This window comes from Dermochelys coriacea, chromosome 6 (genome assembly GCF_009764565.3).
Source record: "Dermochelys coriacea isolate rDerCor1 chromosome 6, rDerCor1.pri.v4, whole genome shotgun sequence".
NCBI classification, from domain to species: Eukaryota; Metazoa; Chordata; order Testudines; family Dermochelyidae; genus Dermochelys; species Dermochelys coriacea.
This window is the reverse complement of record NC_050073.1, coordinates 29,774,235-29,787,068: the sequence shown is the minus strand read 5'-3', so window position 1 is coordinate 29,787,068 and position 12,834 is coordinate 29,774,235. Positions and strand designations below refer to the sequence as shown.

The 12,834-nt window shown below is 41.2% G+C and overlaps 1 protein-coding gene and 1 long non-coding RNA gene across 3 annotated transcripts in view; both read right to left on the bottom strand.

Moving 5' to 3' along the window:
• The window catches only part of IPO7 (importin 7), a 48,390-nt gene extending 43,991 nt beyond the window's left edge, over positions 1–4,399 (bottom strand). The window contains exon 1 of one of the 2 annotated variants that reach the window (XM_038405346.2): positions 4,064–4,399. In XM_038405346.2, the coding sequence (XP_038261274.1) occupies positions 4,064–4,213 (150 nt within the window). In that variant the 5' untranslated portion in view covers positions 4,214–4,399. The remainder of the gene's footprint in view (positions 1–4,063) is intronic. The other variant, XM_043517424.1, reaches the window with a different exon arrangement.
• Positions 63–3,773, bottom strand: LOC122460806. Its single transcript, XR_006282317.1, has 3 exons — positions 3,257–3,773; positions 1,857–3,005; positions 63–1,659 (listed from the first exon to the last, which is right to left on the bottom strand). It is a non-coding gene; the product is annotated as an uncharacterized LOC122460806 (long non-coding RNA).
• Positions 4,400–12,834: the final 8,435 nt, after the last annotated feature.

Below are 12,834 nucleotides of genomic sequence, written 5' to 3'. Positions count from 1 at the left end.
GGTGCCACCAGTACTCCTTTTCTTTTTGCGAATACAGACTAACACGGCTGCTACTCTGAAACCAGTAATTTTTTGAAAGTTCTCATACAAAAAAGTTGTATGATTATTTGAATGGGTCTTTTTAATGATAACACCTGCATTTGAGTTATTCTTGTGTCTTACCTAACAAGATTAGCTGGTAATGTTATGTCAGACAGAGTCAAGGAGTAAACCATCACCATTCTCTGGAATCACAATGAAGAAGATGCCAGAGAACACCAGCTACCAAAATAGTGACTGTTCCGAGTTTAGAAGGTAAGGGCATACAATCGACTGTCTTCCCATAGTTGCCTTCTTAAAACAACTTATTTTCATATGCATTTCTGAGGTACTGATCACTGTAGTATCTGAGCTCTTTTTAATATCATTTTCAATATACAAAATTATCCCAATTGGGAATATAGCTCATCCTCCTCCTTTATGATATGCTTACTTGAAGTGTCAGGTTCCAAGTAGAATCGAAGTGTCACTGTAGAATGTAGCTACTTAGCAATCTCCCATCCAGCCAAGAAGTAAAGATAAGTCTATTGGGAACCAGCCAGGTTGCACACCATCTTGATAACTTGGGACAGATGCCCTCTAATGAAGAAATGATAAAAGACTACCAGTTCTTCTAAGCGTTTCCCCTCCCTTCTATCAACAAACACTACCTCTGTTTTGCCCATACTGAACCTCAGATAGCAAAACAGAAACCTGTATCATAACCAGCTAAGATACTGAGATAAGAGTTAGCACTCAATGAGATGAAGAGCTGGGGGGAAGAGGACAGGGGAACAGGTTATTGGCATCATAGTCAATAGTTTATCTCCCCAAGTGATGTCATAAATATTGACTAAGAAAGAGCAAAAGATTAGAGCCCTCAGATCTCTGCATTTACAGAACATCTTTCAAACTCTGCAGATCTCAAAGCACTTTACAATCAGCCAATCCCTGACTGAAAAAAATAAAAACAAAAACAAAATAAAAAAATCAATGAAGAAGTCATATTAAAGTCAAGCAGAGATTAAATGACTTGTCCAAGGTCAAACATTCAGTAGCAAAGCGTGGAAGAATCCAGAAATCTGCCTCTCAGTCCACTACTCTGATGACATTCCCCCCTTCAGAAAGAAGTCTCATGAAATGTTTGCATAACCAGCAAATACATTATTTGAATATGATGCAACAATTATGTACATATACCTTCTTACATATCAAGAATAGGATGACCACTGGTAAAAACATTTGGCTCACAATAATTATAACTGTCAATTCATTCTTTATTCTCTTGCTGAAAACTGCTTCCCCTTGTCAGAAGGTAAAATCAGAAGTAGCCTCTTAAAGGAAAGAGGAAGAGCAATTCTCAAATCAAGTCTCATATCAGTCCATCAGAACCATTTCGGCCAAAGCACAGAGAGAAATACGACAGCCTGGAGGAATTAAACTAAAAAGCATATGAGCTGCTGGCCACCTGCATTTTATCATTCAAGTGCTAAAAGCAGTTTAATCTTTACAGCAGAAAGGGAGGCCCATTATAGAGCAGAAAACATCAATTTGAGTAAAGGTTACAAATTAAGGCCCTAAACCTGCAAACAGATGCATAATTGATTATACAGATAAGAGAGACAATTCATATAAGTAAACCTATACACATAGAAAAGGAGTACTTGTGGCACCTTAGAGACTAACAAATTTATTAGAGCATAAGCTTTCGTGAGCTACAGCAAGTGAGCTGTAGCTCACGAAAGCTTATGCTCTAATAAATTTGTTAGTCTCTAAGGTGCCACAAGTACTCCTTTTCTTTTTGCGAATACAGACTAACATGGCTGCTACTCTGAAACCTATACACATAGGTAAGTGCTTGTAGGATCACGACTTAATAATATTTAACCAGGAAAGTTCTCTCAGTTATCAGTGAGCCTGTATTTAAAAATAATTCACCATTTTATTATATGTTGGTGCAGTAATGACCTAGGATTTCAAAATAACTGGGATATTTGGATTTTACAGAGACACTTGTATACGGTATGGCAGGCCATCAGAGTGAACAAAATAAGTCAGTTGATGGTCAGCATGATTTCTCAATCAACAGTATTAGTCTGTTACCTGGAATCCCCCACTACCAGAGGATGTAAAAGTTTCCTAAATGCTCAACAATTTGGACCCTGCAGCAAATAACAGTACAAGTAGATCTGAACTAAATTACCATCTATGTTGATTTACTTGTGTATATTATTTTATATTCATTTTAGCCAACTTGTGTGTTCTTCTGTATTACTTTTACTCAAAAACAAAAGTAAATTTGAATTGAGGATTAATACACATCAAATACATTTTCTACAAGTGTATAGAATGGACAGGCAGCCCAGTCCATCACCAAGTCTGCCCTGTGACACCACCTTCTTCACATCAACCCTTAAAATGCAACTCTTCCAAAAGGTCTGCAAGTCCTAGTCTCCATCCCTCTGGCACAAACTGCGTTAGCCAGTTAGGTGGACTGAAACAAGTCACCCAAACTTTTTTAAAAATCAAACAAGCCATGGAATTATCAAGGCATGCTACTTTCATTGCATCCCATCCTCCACCAGACATAGGCACGTAGAGAGTGCAAACTTCTGGAGCAGGAACCTTGTCTTCAGACACGTATTAAGCACATAAATTTACACTGTTGGCACTTATGTAAATAAGTTATATATATATATATTCCAACTGCACACAAAACAAAGCTGCATCTATTGAATATGAGGATCAAAACCAACTGATTAAATACTATTAAAAAAAGTTTCAAGCTACTAGAATCATAACTAAAACTTTTTTTTTTTAACCAAATGCTAGCTGTGGCATTTAAATCACAAAGCAATGGAGTTCCACCATTTAATCTTCCTTTCCAGTTCTCAAATTTAGAGAGACAAGATGTCATTAAATATTCATACAGATGGCCACAAACTAGGTCCCAAATGCAGTACCTCCGACCCATAAAGATCACCAACCTATACTGAAAAGGAGTACTTGTGGCACCTTAGAGACTAACAAATTTATTAGAGCATAAGCTTTCGTGAGCTACAGCTCACTTCATCAGATGCATTTGGTGGAAAAAACAGAGCACCAAATACATCCGATGAAGTGAGCTGTAGCTCACAAAAGCTTATGCTCCAATAAATTTGTTAGTCTCTAAGGTGCCTCAAGTCCTCCTTTTCTTTTTGCAGATACAGACTAACACGGCTGCTACTCTGAAGCCAACCTATACTGTTAAACCAATTGTTTACTAGTGTTCAGAAAAGACAAGGGGGAGAATTTATGGCTGATATTAGAGAAACTGTGCATTTCTTGGCCTCCAGAATGGGGTGCTTTCTGCCACCAGCTGAGCACAACTTTTTGTGGCAGTTTGTTACACCCCTTCCTCCCCCTCTCCCAAAACTCAACATTATGGCCCTATGTGGATTAACTACACCCGAGAGTGATATCGAAGACTATTTTAATTAGGAAACAATTCAGCGTGGTTTTCCTTTCCCCAGACTCACGACCAACACTTTACAGAAGCCCATGGAAACCGGACTTGTCCGACTCATGGCTCCTCATGGGACAAGCAGGGGGCTGCCCCAGGCACTCAGCCCAAGCGGCTGCAGAGACCCACGTCGGGGGCCGGCAGGTAGCTGAGGACAATGCTGACGGAGCGGGAAGGCACCACGACATCAAGGCCGCGCGGCCTTTCCCCGGCCCCTCCAGCAGACAGACCTCTCCATGCCGCCGCCTCCCCCTCCACATGGCTTCCCCAGCGGGCCCCCCACGCCGCCGCTTCCCCCGGGCTACTCCCCTCCTGCCCCGGCTGACGGCAGGAGACTCCCCAGCCCCGGCCTCGCCTACCCCCGCTCAGCCCCATCCCCGAGGATCCCGCCAGCGCACCCCGGCCGAGTCCTGCCCCGCCGGCGGCCTCTCAGCCCCCGCTGCGGCCCCGGGGGCTGAGCGCCTCCTCCTCCGGGCCAGGCCCCGCGCCTGTCCTGCCGGCGGCCGGGCTCCTGCTCCAGCCCAGGCCCCGCTGCGCCCTCACCTCATTGAGCTGCCTCTCGGCGGCTTCCCGCAGAGCCGAGTCCATGGTGCCCCGCAGGGCCTCGATGATGGTGTTGGGGTCCATGGGCGGGCCGGGGCGGGCGGCGCGCGGGGAGGCGGAGGGCAGGGCAGCGCCGCTCGATGCGCACATGGACTCGCCGCTCCACAGCGGCGGCCGGCGCGAAAGGAAGAGAAGCGCCAAGGCCCCGGATAGAGCAGCTACCCCCCGCGCCGCGGGCCAGCAGGGCCCTTCCGTTCCGCCGCGGGGCACCACGGGAGCTGTAGTCCGGGGCAGCGGCCTCCGCCTCCGCCCTGGGCCGGGCCAACCCGTGCGCCTGCAAACCGAGCGCCCCCCCCCGCCGCCCCACACATGCGGGGAGACCCCCCCCGCACGCAGCAGTGGCCCCCCAACTCCGCTCTCGTAGGGGTGGGGAGCCTTCCTCACCCCCCTCCCAGCCCCGTCCTCTTGACCTGAGGTTATTTCACCTCTCTGTACTCTCTGTAAAGCGTCGAGAATAACTTTTCTCTTTCACAGAACCGTTGAGAGGATAAATTAATATTTGGGGGGGCTATTGTGCTATAGAAATGGGGGGCCATGTAACTGTCTGGACCCCTCTAAAAAGAAAAGGAGGACTTGTGGCACCTTAGAGACTAACAAATTTATTAGAGCGTAAGCTTTCGTGAGCTACAGCTCACTTCATCGGATGCAGTTTTCCACGAAAGCTTATGCTCTAATAAATTCGTTAGTCTCTAAGGTGCCACAAGTCCTCCTTTTCTTTTTGCGAATACAGACTAACACGGCTACTACTCTGACCCCTATAAAGTCCTTCAGTCAGATCTGCTGTCACCAAATATGGTCTTTATTTGGAGAGTAGGGAAGGACTTTTCTTATATCTCAAAGCCTCACACCCACTTAAGGGGAGGAATGTTTTTTCAGGTATATTTCTTTCTGTTGTTTATAATACAGATAGAATAATGCTGTACCGCACCATGGGTGGTGCATGAGCCCCCAGGCCTCAGCCCCCGGATGCCCCCAGTGCTGGCCCACTGGCCTCCAGCCAGAGGTGAAGCTGAGTCCCTGCCAGTTTGGGCACCGGCACTGGGAAGAGGGCAGAACGTGGGCAGGGCCAGGGCTTGGCTCCCTGCACTCATATAATAAGAGAACAATAAAGTATATTACAGTCCATAAGTAATTTAGGAGGATGTTAGACCACATCTAATAGGGATAAATATTTTTTAATCAGCAGTCCCAGATAACTTGCACCAAGAGATCTAAAAATTGGCTGAACAGATTGCTGGCCCACCTATGTTAATTTTTAATAAGGGGAATTCCACAAGATTGGAAGAGTGTTAATACTGTGCCAATATTCAAGAGGGGTGAACAAGATGACCCAGATGACTAGACCGACGTCAACCCTACACAAACTAATGCAAAAGCTGATACAAGGATTCATTTGATAAAGAATTAGAGGATAGCAATACAATTAATGCCAGTCAATGTCATCATTATTTTATTAAAAGTAGGTCTTGTTAAACAAATGTGATTTCATTGATTAATTTGATTATAAATTTAGTTGTTAAAGGTAATTGTGTAGATGTAATAGACTTTTTGATTTAGTACTGCACAACATTCTCCTTAAAAAAAGAGCACTATACACTATCAATAGAAAAGGAGTACTTGTGGCACCTTAGAGACTAACAATAGAGCACATGTTAAATAGATTAAGAACTGTCTGACCTCAAGATCTCAAACAGTAGTTATCAGTGGGAAATGATCATCAAAGGGGTTGTTTCTAGTAAGGTTCCACAGGGATCAGTACAAGGCCTCATGCTATTCAACATTTTCATCAATGATCTGGAAGTAAATCTAAATAAAACTTGTGGATGATCCACAGAGTAGCAGAGTAGTAAATAATGATGTGGATGAGGCAGTTGTACAGAGCTATCTGGACCACTGAACAATTTGGGGGCATTCAAACAAAATGTGTTAATAAAGCCCAGTGCAAAGTTATACATCTAGGAACAAGAAATACAAGCCATATGTACAGAATGGGGCACTGTATCCTGGAAAGAAATTACTCTGAAAATGATTTAGGGGTCATCGTGGACAAGCGACTGAACCTGAATGTGATACTGTGCAAGAAGGGCTAATGGGATCCTTGGCTATATAGACGGGAGTGGTGAGTAGGAGAAAGGTGGTGATGTGTACATCATTGATGAGTCTGCTACTGGAATATTGCATACAGTTCTGTGGTCCACATTTTTTAAATGATGTTGAAACATTGGAGAGGTGGGTGTAAAAAAGAGCCGCAGAAATCATTCCAGGGCTGGAGAAAATGCTTTTCAGTGAGACAATTAGAGCACTTAGTCTGTTTAGCTTATCAGAAAGAAGATAGAGGACTTGATTACAGTGTGTAAATGACTTCACAGGGAGAAAATGTTGGGTACTAAAGGGCTCTTTAATTTAGTGGAGAAAGGTACAACAAGAATCTACTGTTGGAAGCTGAAGCCACACAAATTCGAATTAGAAGTTAGGAACAAATTTTTAACAGAGAGTGTGATTAACCACTGGAACAAACTGCTAAAGAAAGTAGTGGATTCTCTATCTCTTGATGTCTTCAAATCAAAACCAGACACGTTTTGGGAATATATGTGTTAGCCACACAAAAATTACTGGACTCAATACAGGGGTAACTGGGTGAAACTGTGGTGTACAGGCAGCAGACTAGATAAACTAATGGGTCCCTTCTGGTTTCAAACTCAAATCATGATTTTTTCCCCACTATGTTCTACAGATGGCTGGCTCCACCTTGGATTGCATGGTACTGTCCAAGCAACGCAGCTCAGAGCCTACTTCCCCCATTTGTGCCAGGGAATGGGGGGGGACTGAAGGTGGGTTTAGCAGTTTATCTCCCTCAGTTGCTACCCTGTTCTCCAGGCTGCCTAGCTCACAGGCCTACACAGAGGGCTTCCCCTGGTTGTTGGCTGCAACCTGGACTCCAGCTTTGACTCCCTGACCCCCCCAGCTGCCTGGCTACATGGAACAGTGCAAGGACATGTGCTGTAATTGAGTTCACTTCTGTGTAAAGGGAAAACTGCAGAACAAGAGTCAGCTTCAGACAGAGCAGGAAAAAGATAAAATAAAATGGCAGGGCCCTGGAAAAATAGTGAATTCAGTGGCAAAAATGCAAAAAATCCATGACAACTTGAGAAAATGCCAAATTACAAAGCCACAGAATTGTGGAATTCACATGGCCACAGTTGAGATGATTGGAACAAATAACATCTGTCAGAGGTGTTGTTTCAGGACTTTGCTGACACTAATAGAGGACATGGCATCACTTTACACTTGCTTCCTATTTTTCAAGTTATAACCACAAACATAAGAACTAGGAGTGTTTTGTTATTTTAAAATGAAAGGTCATACTTCAGAGCACAGTACTGCAGCAAAGACGTAAGTTCTGTGGCCTCAGAACCATGAAATACCTCCAAATATGTTTCACTTGTGTACATTAGGAGCGTGATTCCATATTCCTTTTGCCAAAAAAATCACATAATGAACTCAAAGTCAGTGGGAGCCTTATTTTGTATTTTGTTTTGTTTTCACTTCAATATGGAGTATTGAAGTGGATGGACCCAATATTTTACTGGTAGGACAGATTTGACCCAGAATTTAAATTCTGTAAAAATAAGCTTTTACAAAAATAATAACAACTGAAGTGTTTCTGTGATTTATTAAAGTTGTGATGGAAACTTTTTTTAAAAAATAAACATTTACTGAAGTTTTTGCAACCAAGCCATTACAATATTATTCTAGTGCATTAGAATCTGAAAGTGAAAAAATAAACTTAGCCAAAATTTTGAAAACTTCATAGGATTTTAGTCTTTCAGATATAATAGTGTAAGATGCTAGTAATATAATAAAAATAATTAAATATATCATTTTTAACCTGACATTTTACCTTTAATTCTAATAATTTAATATGATATTAATCAGTTAGAGAGGTCAGTTTTGTTCAGTTCAGAATAATTAAAGTCTTTAGATCCTTATCCAGCACGTATTGAAATCAATGTATTTAATAAATCAAGATTCAGCTTTTGTTTTATAAAAAATATTAATAAGTATTTAGCATTTATTAGATGCTTTTCATCTGCAAAGAGCCCTCAACATTAATTTATAAATAAAATAATTTAGTAACAAAGTTTAGACTATTAAAACATTCTGGTCTTTGAATTTCCAAATGGTTGAATGCATAATTCACGCAGAAACACTAAATGCATCCGATGAAGTGAGCTGTAGCTCACGAAAGCTTATGCTCAAATAAATTTGTTAGTCTCTAAGGTGCCACAAGTACTCCTTTTCTTTTTGCGAATACAGACTAACACGGCTGCTACTCTGAAACCTGTCATTGTTCAGTGAGTGTTCCGAGTATAGTCAGTGGAACACCAAGAATGTGGTAAAATAGATTCTTAAGTTGCTGCATAACTTTCCATATTCTCACTCATCAATTAAAAGTATACAAACACTGCTGTCCGTGCAATGCTCTTCCACAACATTAGTTCTTAAACTAATTCTTAAACTGTCCTTAAAGCTTTGCCTCCTCCCATAACGGAAGTCATCAGTCAGATGTTTGGAGTAGGCAGGGCTTTTGCAAGTGGTGTTGATGACTCAGCACTGAAGTGCAGAATTGCAATGCAAATATGGAGGAAGGAAGGAATGTAAGGAAAGAGAAAGAAAGACAATCAAAGGTGGAGGGGTGGGAAATAGCATAACAAGAAAAATGAAAGAAAAAAAATAGCATAACAAGAAAAACAAGAAAAAAAAAAGAAGAAAGTAGAGGTAAAGGAATGAGATTAATTAAAAGAAAGGGAAAATGCATCTATTTCAGTTAAAAGATTTTAATTACAATGAATGGATGTGGTGAACCACAGGTCATGCAATCAAAGCTTGCATAGTGAGTTAATGTGACTGAAATTTAAAGATGATTTATAGTTTTGTTTGCACAGTTTGGGTGTCTATATATATAATTTAAAAAAAGAACAATTATTGCCATGTTTTCTCCTACCCTCTTTCTCCTTCCCAATCCACCTTTCTTTCTTTCTGTTGTAAAATTTAGGAGACAAATGTGTACTGTATACACTATAGTTACACACTTTTAACAGGCATCTTCCATTTAAAAAGCCTAAATCAAGAGTTCAAAACATTATGGATTTAACTTTCTTAGACAGCAAGTTCAAGCTGGAAGCTGCCTCGTCTTCAAATATATATGTTTATTTTAAAAATCACTGCATGATGGAACTTTCTGATTTAACTCTTTGGTGTGGGCTGAGAGTCATGTTCTTTTTTCCCAGTTCAATATTTTTATGTTTTACAAGGATAATAGGGAAGAGAGTAGAGGATTCTACAGCCAGAAATATAATGTTATGCTGGAGGGTTGGGTGAAATCTCATTGAAGCCAGCAGACAAAACTGTTGTCTTCTATTCAGAGGAAGGTAAAAAGAGTAGTTAAGCTCCTTTATGGAATAAACAGCTGAAACAATAGGAACCACCATCCAAAACACAGGTCATATGCCAGGATGTTAGTAAGTTGAGCTATGTGGATTGAAGGGTTTAAATGGGGCCTGAACACAAATGCAGGGGGATAGGTAGCGTTTGAGTGTGAGACAAGCAAACAGAGAAGGAAGCAAGGAAGCCCCAGAGACATCCAAAGAAGCACTTATAGCATTAACCTGAGAAAAATTAAGAGAAAGAGCTCTTGGGTAGAGTTCTGACTGGAAATATACATGGAACTGTGACCAAAGAAACTGTCGCCTGTTTTATTCCTAAGGCATTCAAGGAAACATGACTTTGTGTACATTATTTGTGAATAAACAAGATTGCATAAAATAAATACCTGTCAATTTATCTCCCTAATGGAAACACCTCACAAGAGCTCAAATATTAGCTGTTTGGGTTAAGAGGAGTAATAAAATGTAATACAGGTTTCAGAGTAGCAGCCGTGTTAGTCTGTATTCGCAAAAAGAAAAGGAGTACCCGTGGCACCTTAGAGACTAACAAATTTATTAGAGCATAAGCTTTCGTGAGCTACAGCTCACTTCATCGGATGCATCCGATGAAGTGAGCTGTAGCTCACGAAAGCTTATGCTCTAATAAATTTGTTATTCTCTAAGGTGCCACGGGTACTCCTTTTCTTTTTGCAAAATGTAATACAGTATATCTATCAGACACTATATAAATACAACTAAAGGAAGTCTCAAAACATTGGTATGCCAAAAAATTTTAAATCACTTCTTCCATTATACATTTATATAGTTCCAAAGACAAGAACAAATGTCATGACTTTTTGTTTGTTTTTCTTTCCATGTATTTGAAACATTGTCTTTTCTAGAGTAACAGTTCTAATTTATTTGGCTGATTTTACTGGATTCTTTATTATTTAAGTTTGTGATATTTTTATTAATTACTATAGTAATGTCCACACTGAACAGTAAAGTCATATATTAGTTTACTAGACTATATCAATTTATTATGTTTTTAAACTTGATAGTTTGAGTTAGTTTATGAAATATCAAAATGAACCATGGAGTCATGTAAATGGTTCAAAAACAAGGGCACATTAATGCTGGTTATCATTGTTATTGTCCAGCAATGGCATCAGTGAGGAAGGACTAGGGGGGAGGATACTCTCTCCCCTCTCCCCCCAAAGTTTTGCACTTGCTTAAAAGTTCCATAGGCTGTGGAACCCAGGGAGCAGTGGTCCCATACTAAATCAGTATGGCTGCTACTAGAGCACTCCACGGCATCATCATGGGTGCATGGTTGCAATGCCACTGAAATGTGTCCTCATCACCCCTCCATACATACTGAGGATGTGCCCAGTGTTTGGAGCAGGAGTCAGTAGCCAGGAATAGGAGCCCAGGCCCAGAGCTGGCGTCAGAGACCAGATGCCAGAGCTAAGGATCAGAGCCAAAGTCAGGAATCAGAGCCAGGTCACCTGGAGTGAGGCAAGGCAGGAGCAGGTACTATCAAGCCCTGAGCACTTTGAGCAACCACCAAAGTGCTGCTGCTGCTCCTGGGCATAAGAGCTGGTCTGGTCATCACTCTCCACTAGTCAGGCAGTGTAGTCAATCAGGCAGCCTACTACAGGCCAGCTGCACTTGTTAGGTTGCCCAGAGACTGGTTCTGCTGCAGGCAACCTCCATTCCTGAAAGGGTAGACAGGCCAAATTTCAGTGAGTGGTTTTGTGACTTGGTGTATGAGGTCATAACGCCACTCAAATTTGGCCCAGCTGCCCAGGCAGAGGGGTGGCAAAGCCAAATGGTGTTGCAACCTGGTGCACAGGAAGTCTGTTCCTTGATGGCACAGTACAAGTGAGTCCACGGAGAGCTTGACTCCTGGTAGCATTGTCTCATGCATTGCGGGGGCCATCTCTGGCCAAGGGAGATCCAGGGTCCTTGTGGAAGGGGAGAGGACAAGTGGGGACCAGAATTGGGTCCCTTCTGGGAGTTAGCAGAGCAGGGACCAGAATTTGCTTCCCTGCAGAAATATCTAAATTGGTGCCACTGTTGTCCAGCTTGTATTTTTACTGTCAATGCTTTACCCATGTGAGCAGACAGACATCTTCCTTGACATTTATTTCTGCTAAGAGCAAAATTAATTCATATGGGATAATAGGCAAATGTATAATTCCCAGAGCCACAACAGTGAGATGAAGGCTATGTGCACAAACAAGATATCCCACTGATATCTCTGTATCCTCAATTGCAGAAGGCCTTCCTAGTGGTTTCTCAATGTGTTTTGTGAAGGAGTCAAAGCTAAGGTGAAAAAAAAATCTACCTTTCATTCCCCTGACATACCTATGCACAAATGGTACTATGTAGTCATGGTACAAGGTTTCCTGACATGCATAGGTACACATGGTAGCCAGAATTTTTTCATAGCATAGATGCCATGTTAGCTTCCTCTTGCAGCTCTGTTAATGCACCTTTGTTCTGGCCTCCACTGCTCCTGGTATTCCATTTTTGGGCCTTTTTTGAGTAGGGGATTCCTTACATTATAATGAAATGTATTGTGTTGCATGCCTGTGTTACATGACAAAATAATAACTACTGAGGTTGAACCAAGCTGAAAAGTTACTAAAGTTTTTAAATGGAAAATATAGTGTCAGTAGAGCAAGCATTTCCATACAACTAAAGTATTGCTAATTCATTTACAACAATGTTTTATATAGAATATTGGTATATTACATTTTTTTCATGCATTTTAGTAGTTTAACATCACCATTTTTGTACCTTTACTTATACTAGCCTAATCATAAATTATTCTCAATTACAAATTATTATTAAATCTTTCACAAGACTATTTTTAGCCATTTCTTTTCTGAAAACAATAATTTTAGTCTATATAATTGTGGGAATTATACTAAGGAGCCATTCCTGCAATCTTTATATAGGCAAAAGGATGGAGTCCTAAGTATTGTGTTCATCCAAAATATAGGTGTATTTCTACACCACAGAAATCTGCCTTCCACACCCAGCTAAGCTATTCAATAAGAAACTTGTCTGGGCCATGGAACCAAGATGTTCAAGATCAGTAATCAGCTCTAGTACAGAGAGCTGCTTAAGGTGTAAACAGTGTAGTTCTTCCATTCAGCCCTTCCCCATGGAAGACACTAATCCTGATTAACAGCTGACTCCATGATGCCCATTTATTATGACACTAAATGCTGTAAGTGACACTAAAGTTTCTTCAATTAACCTAATAATTTTCCA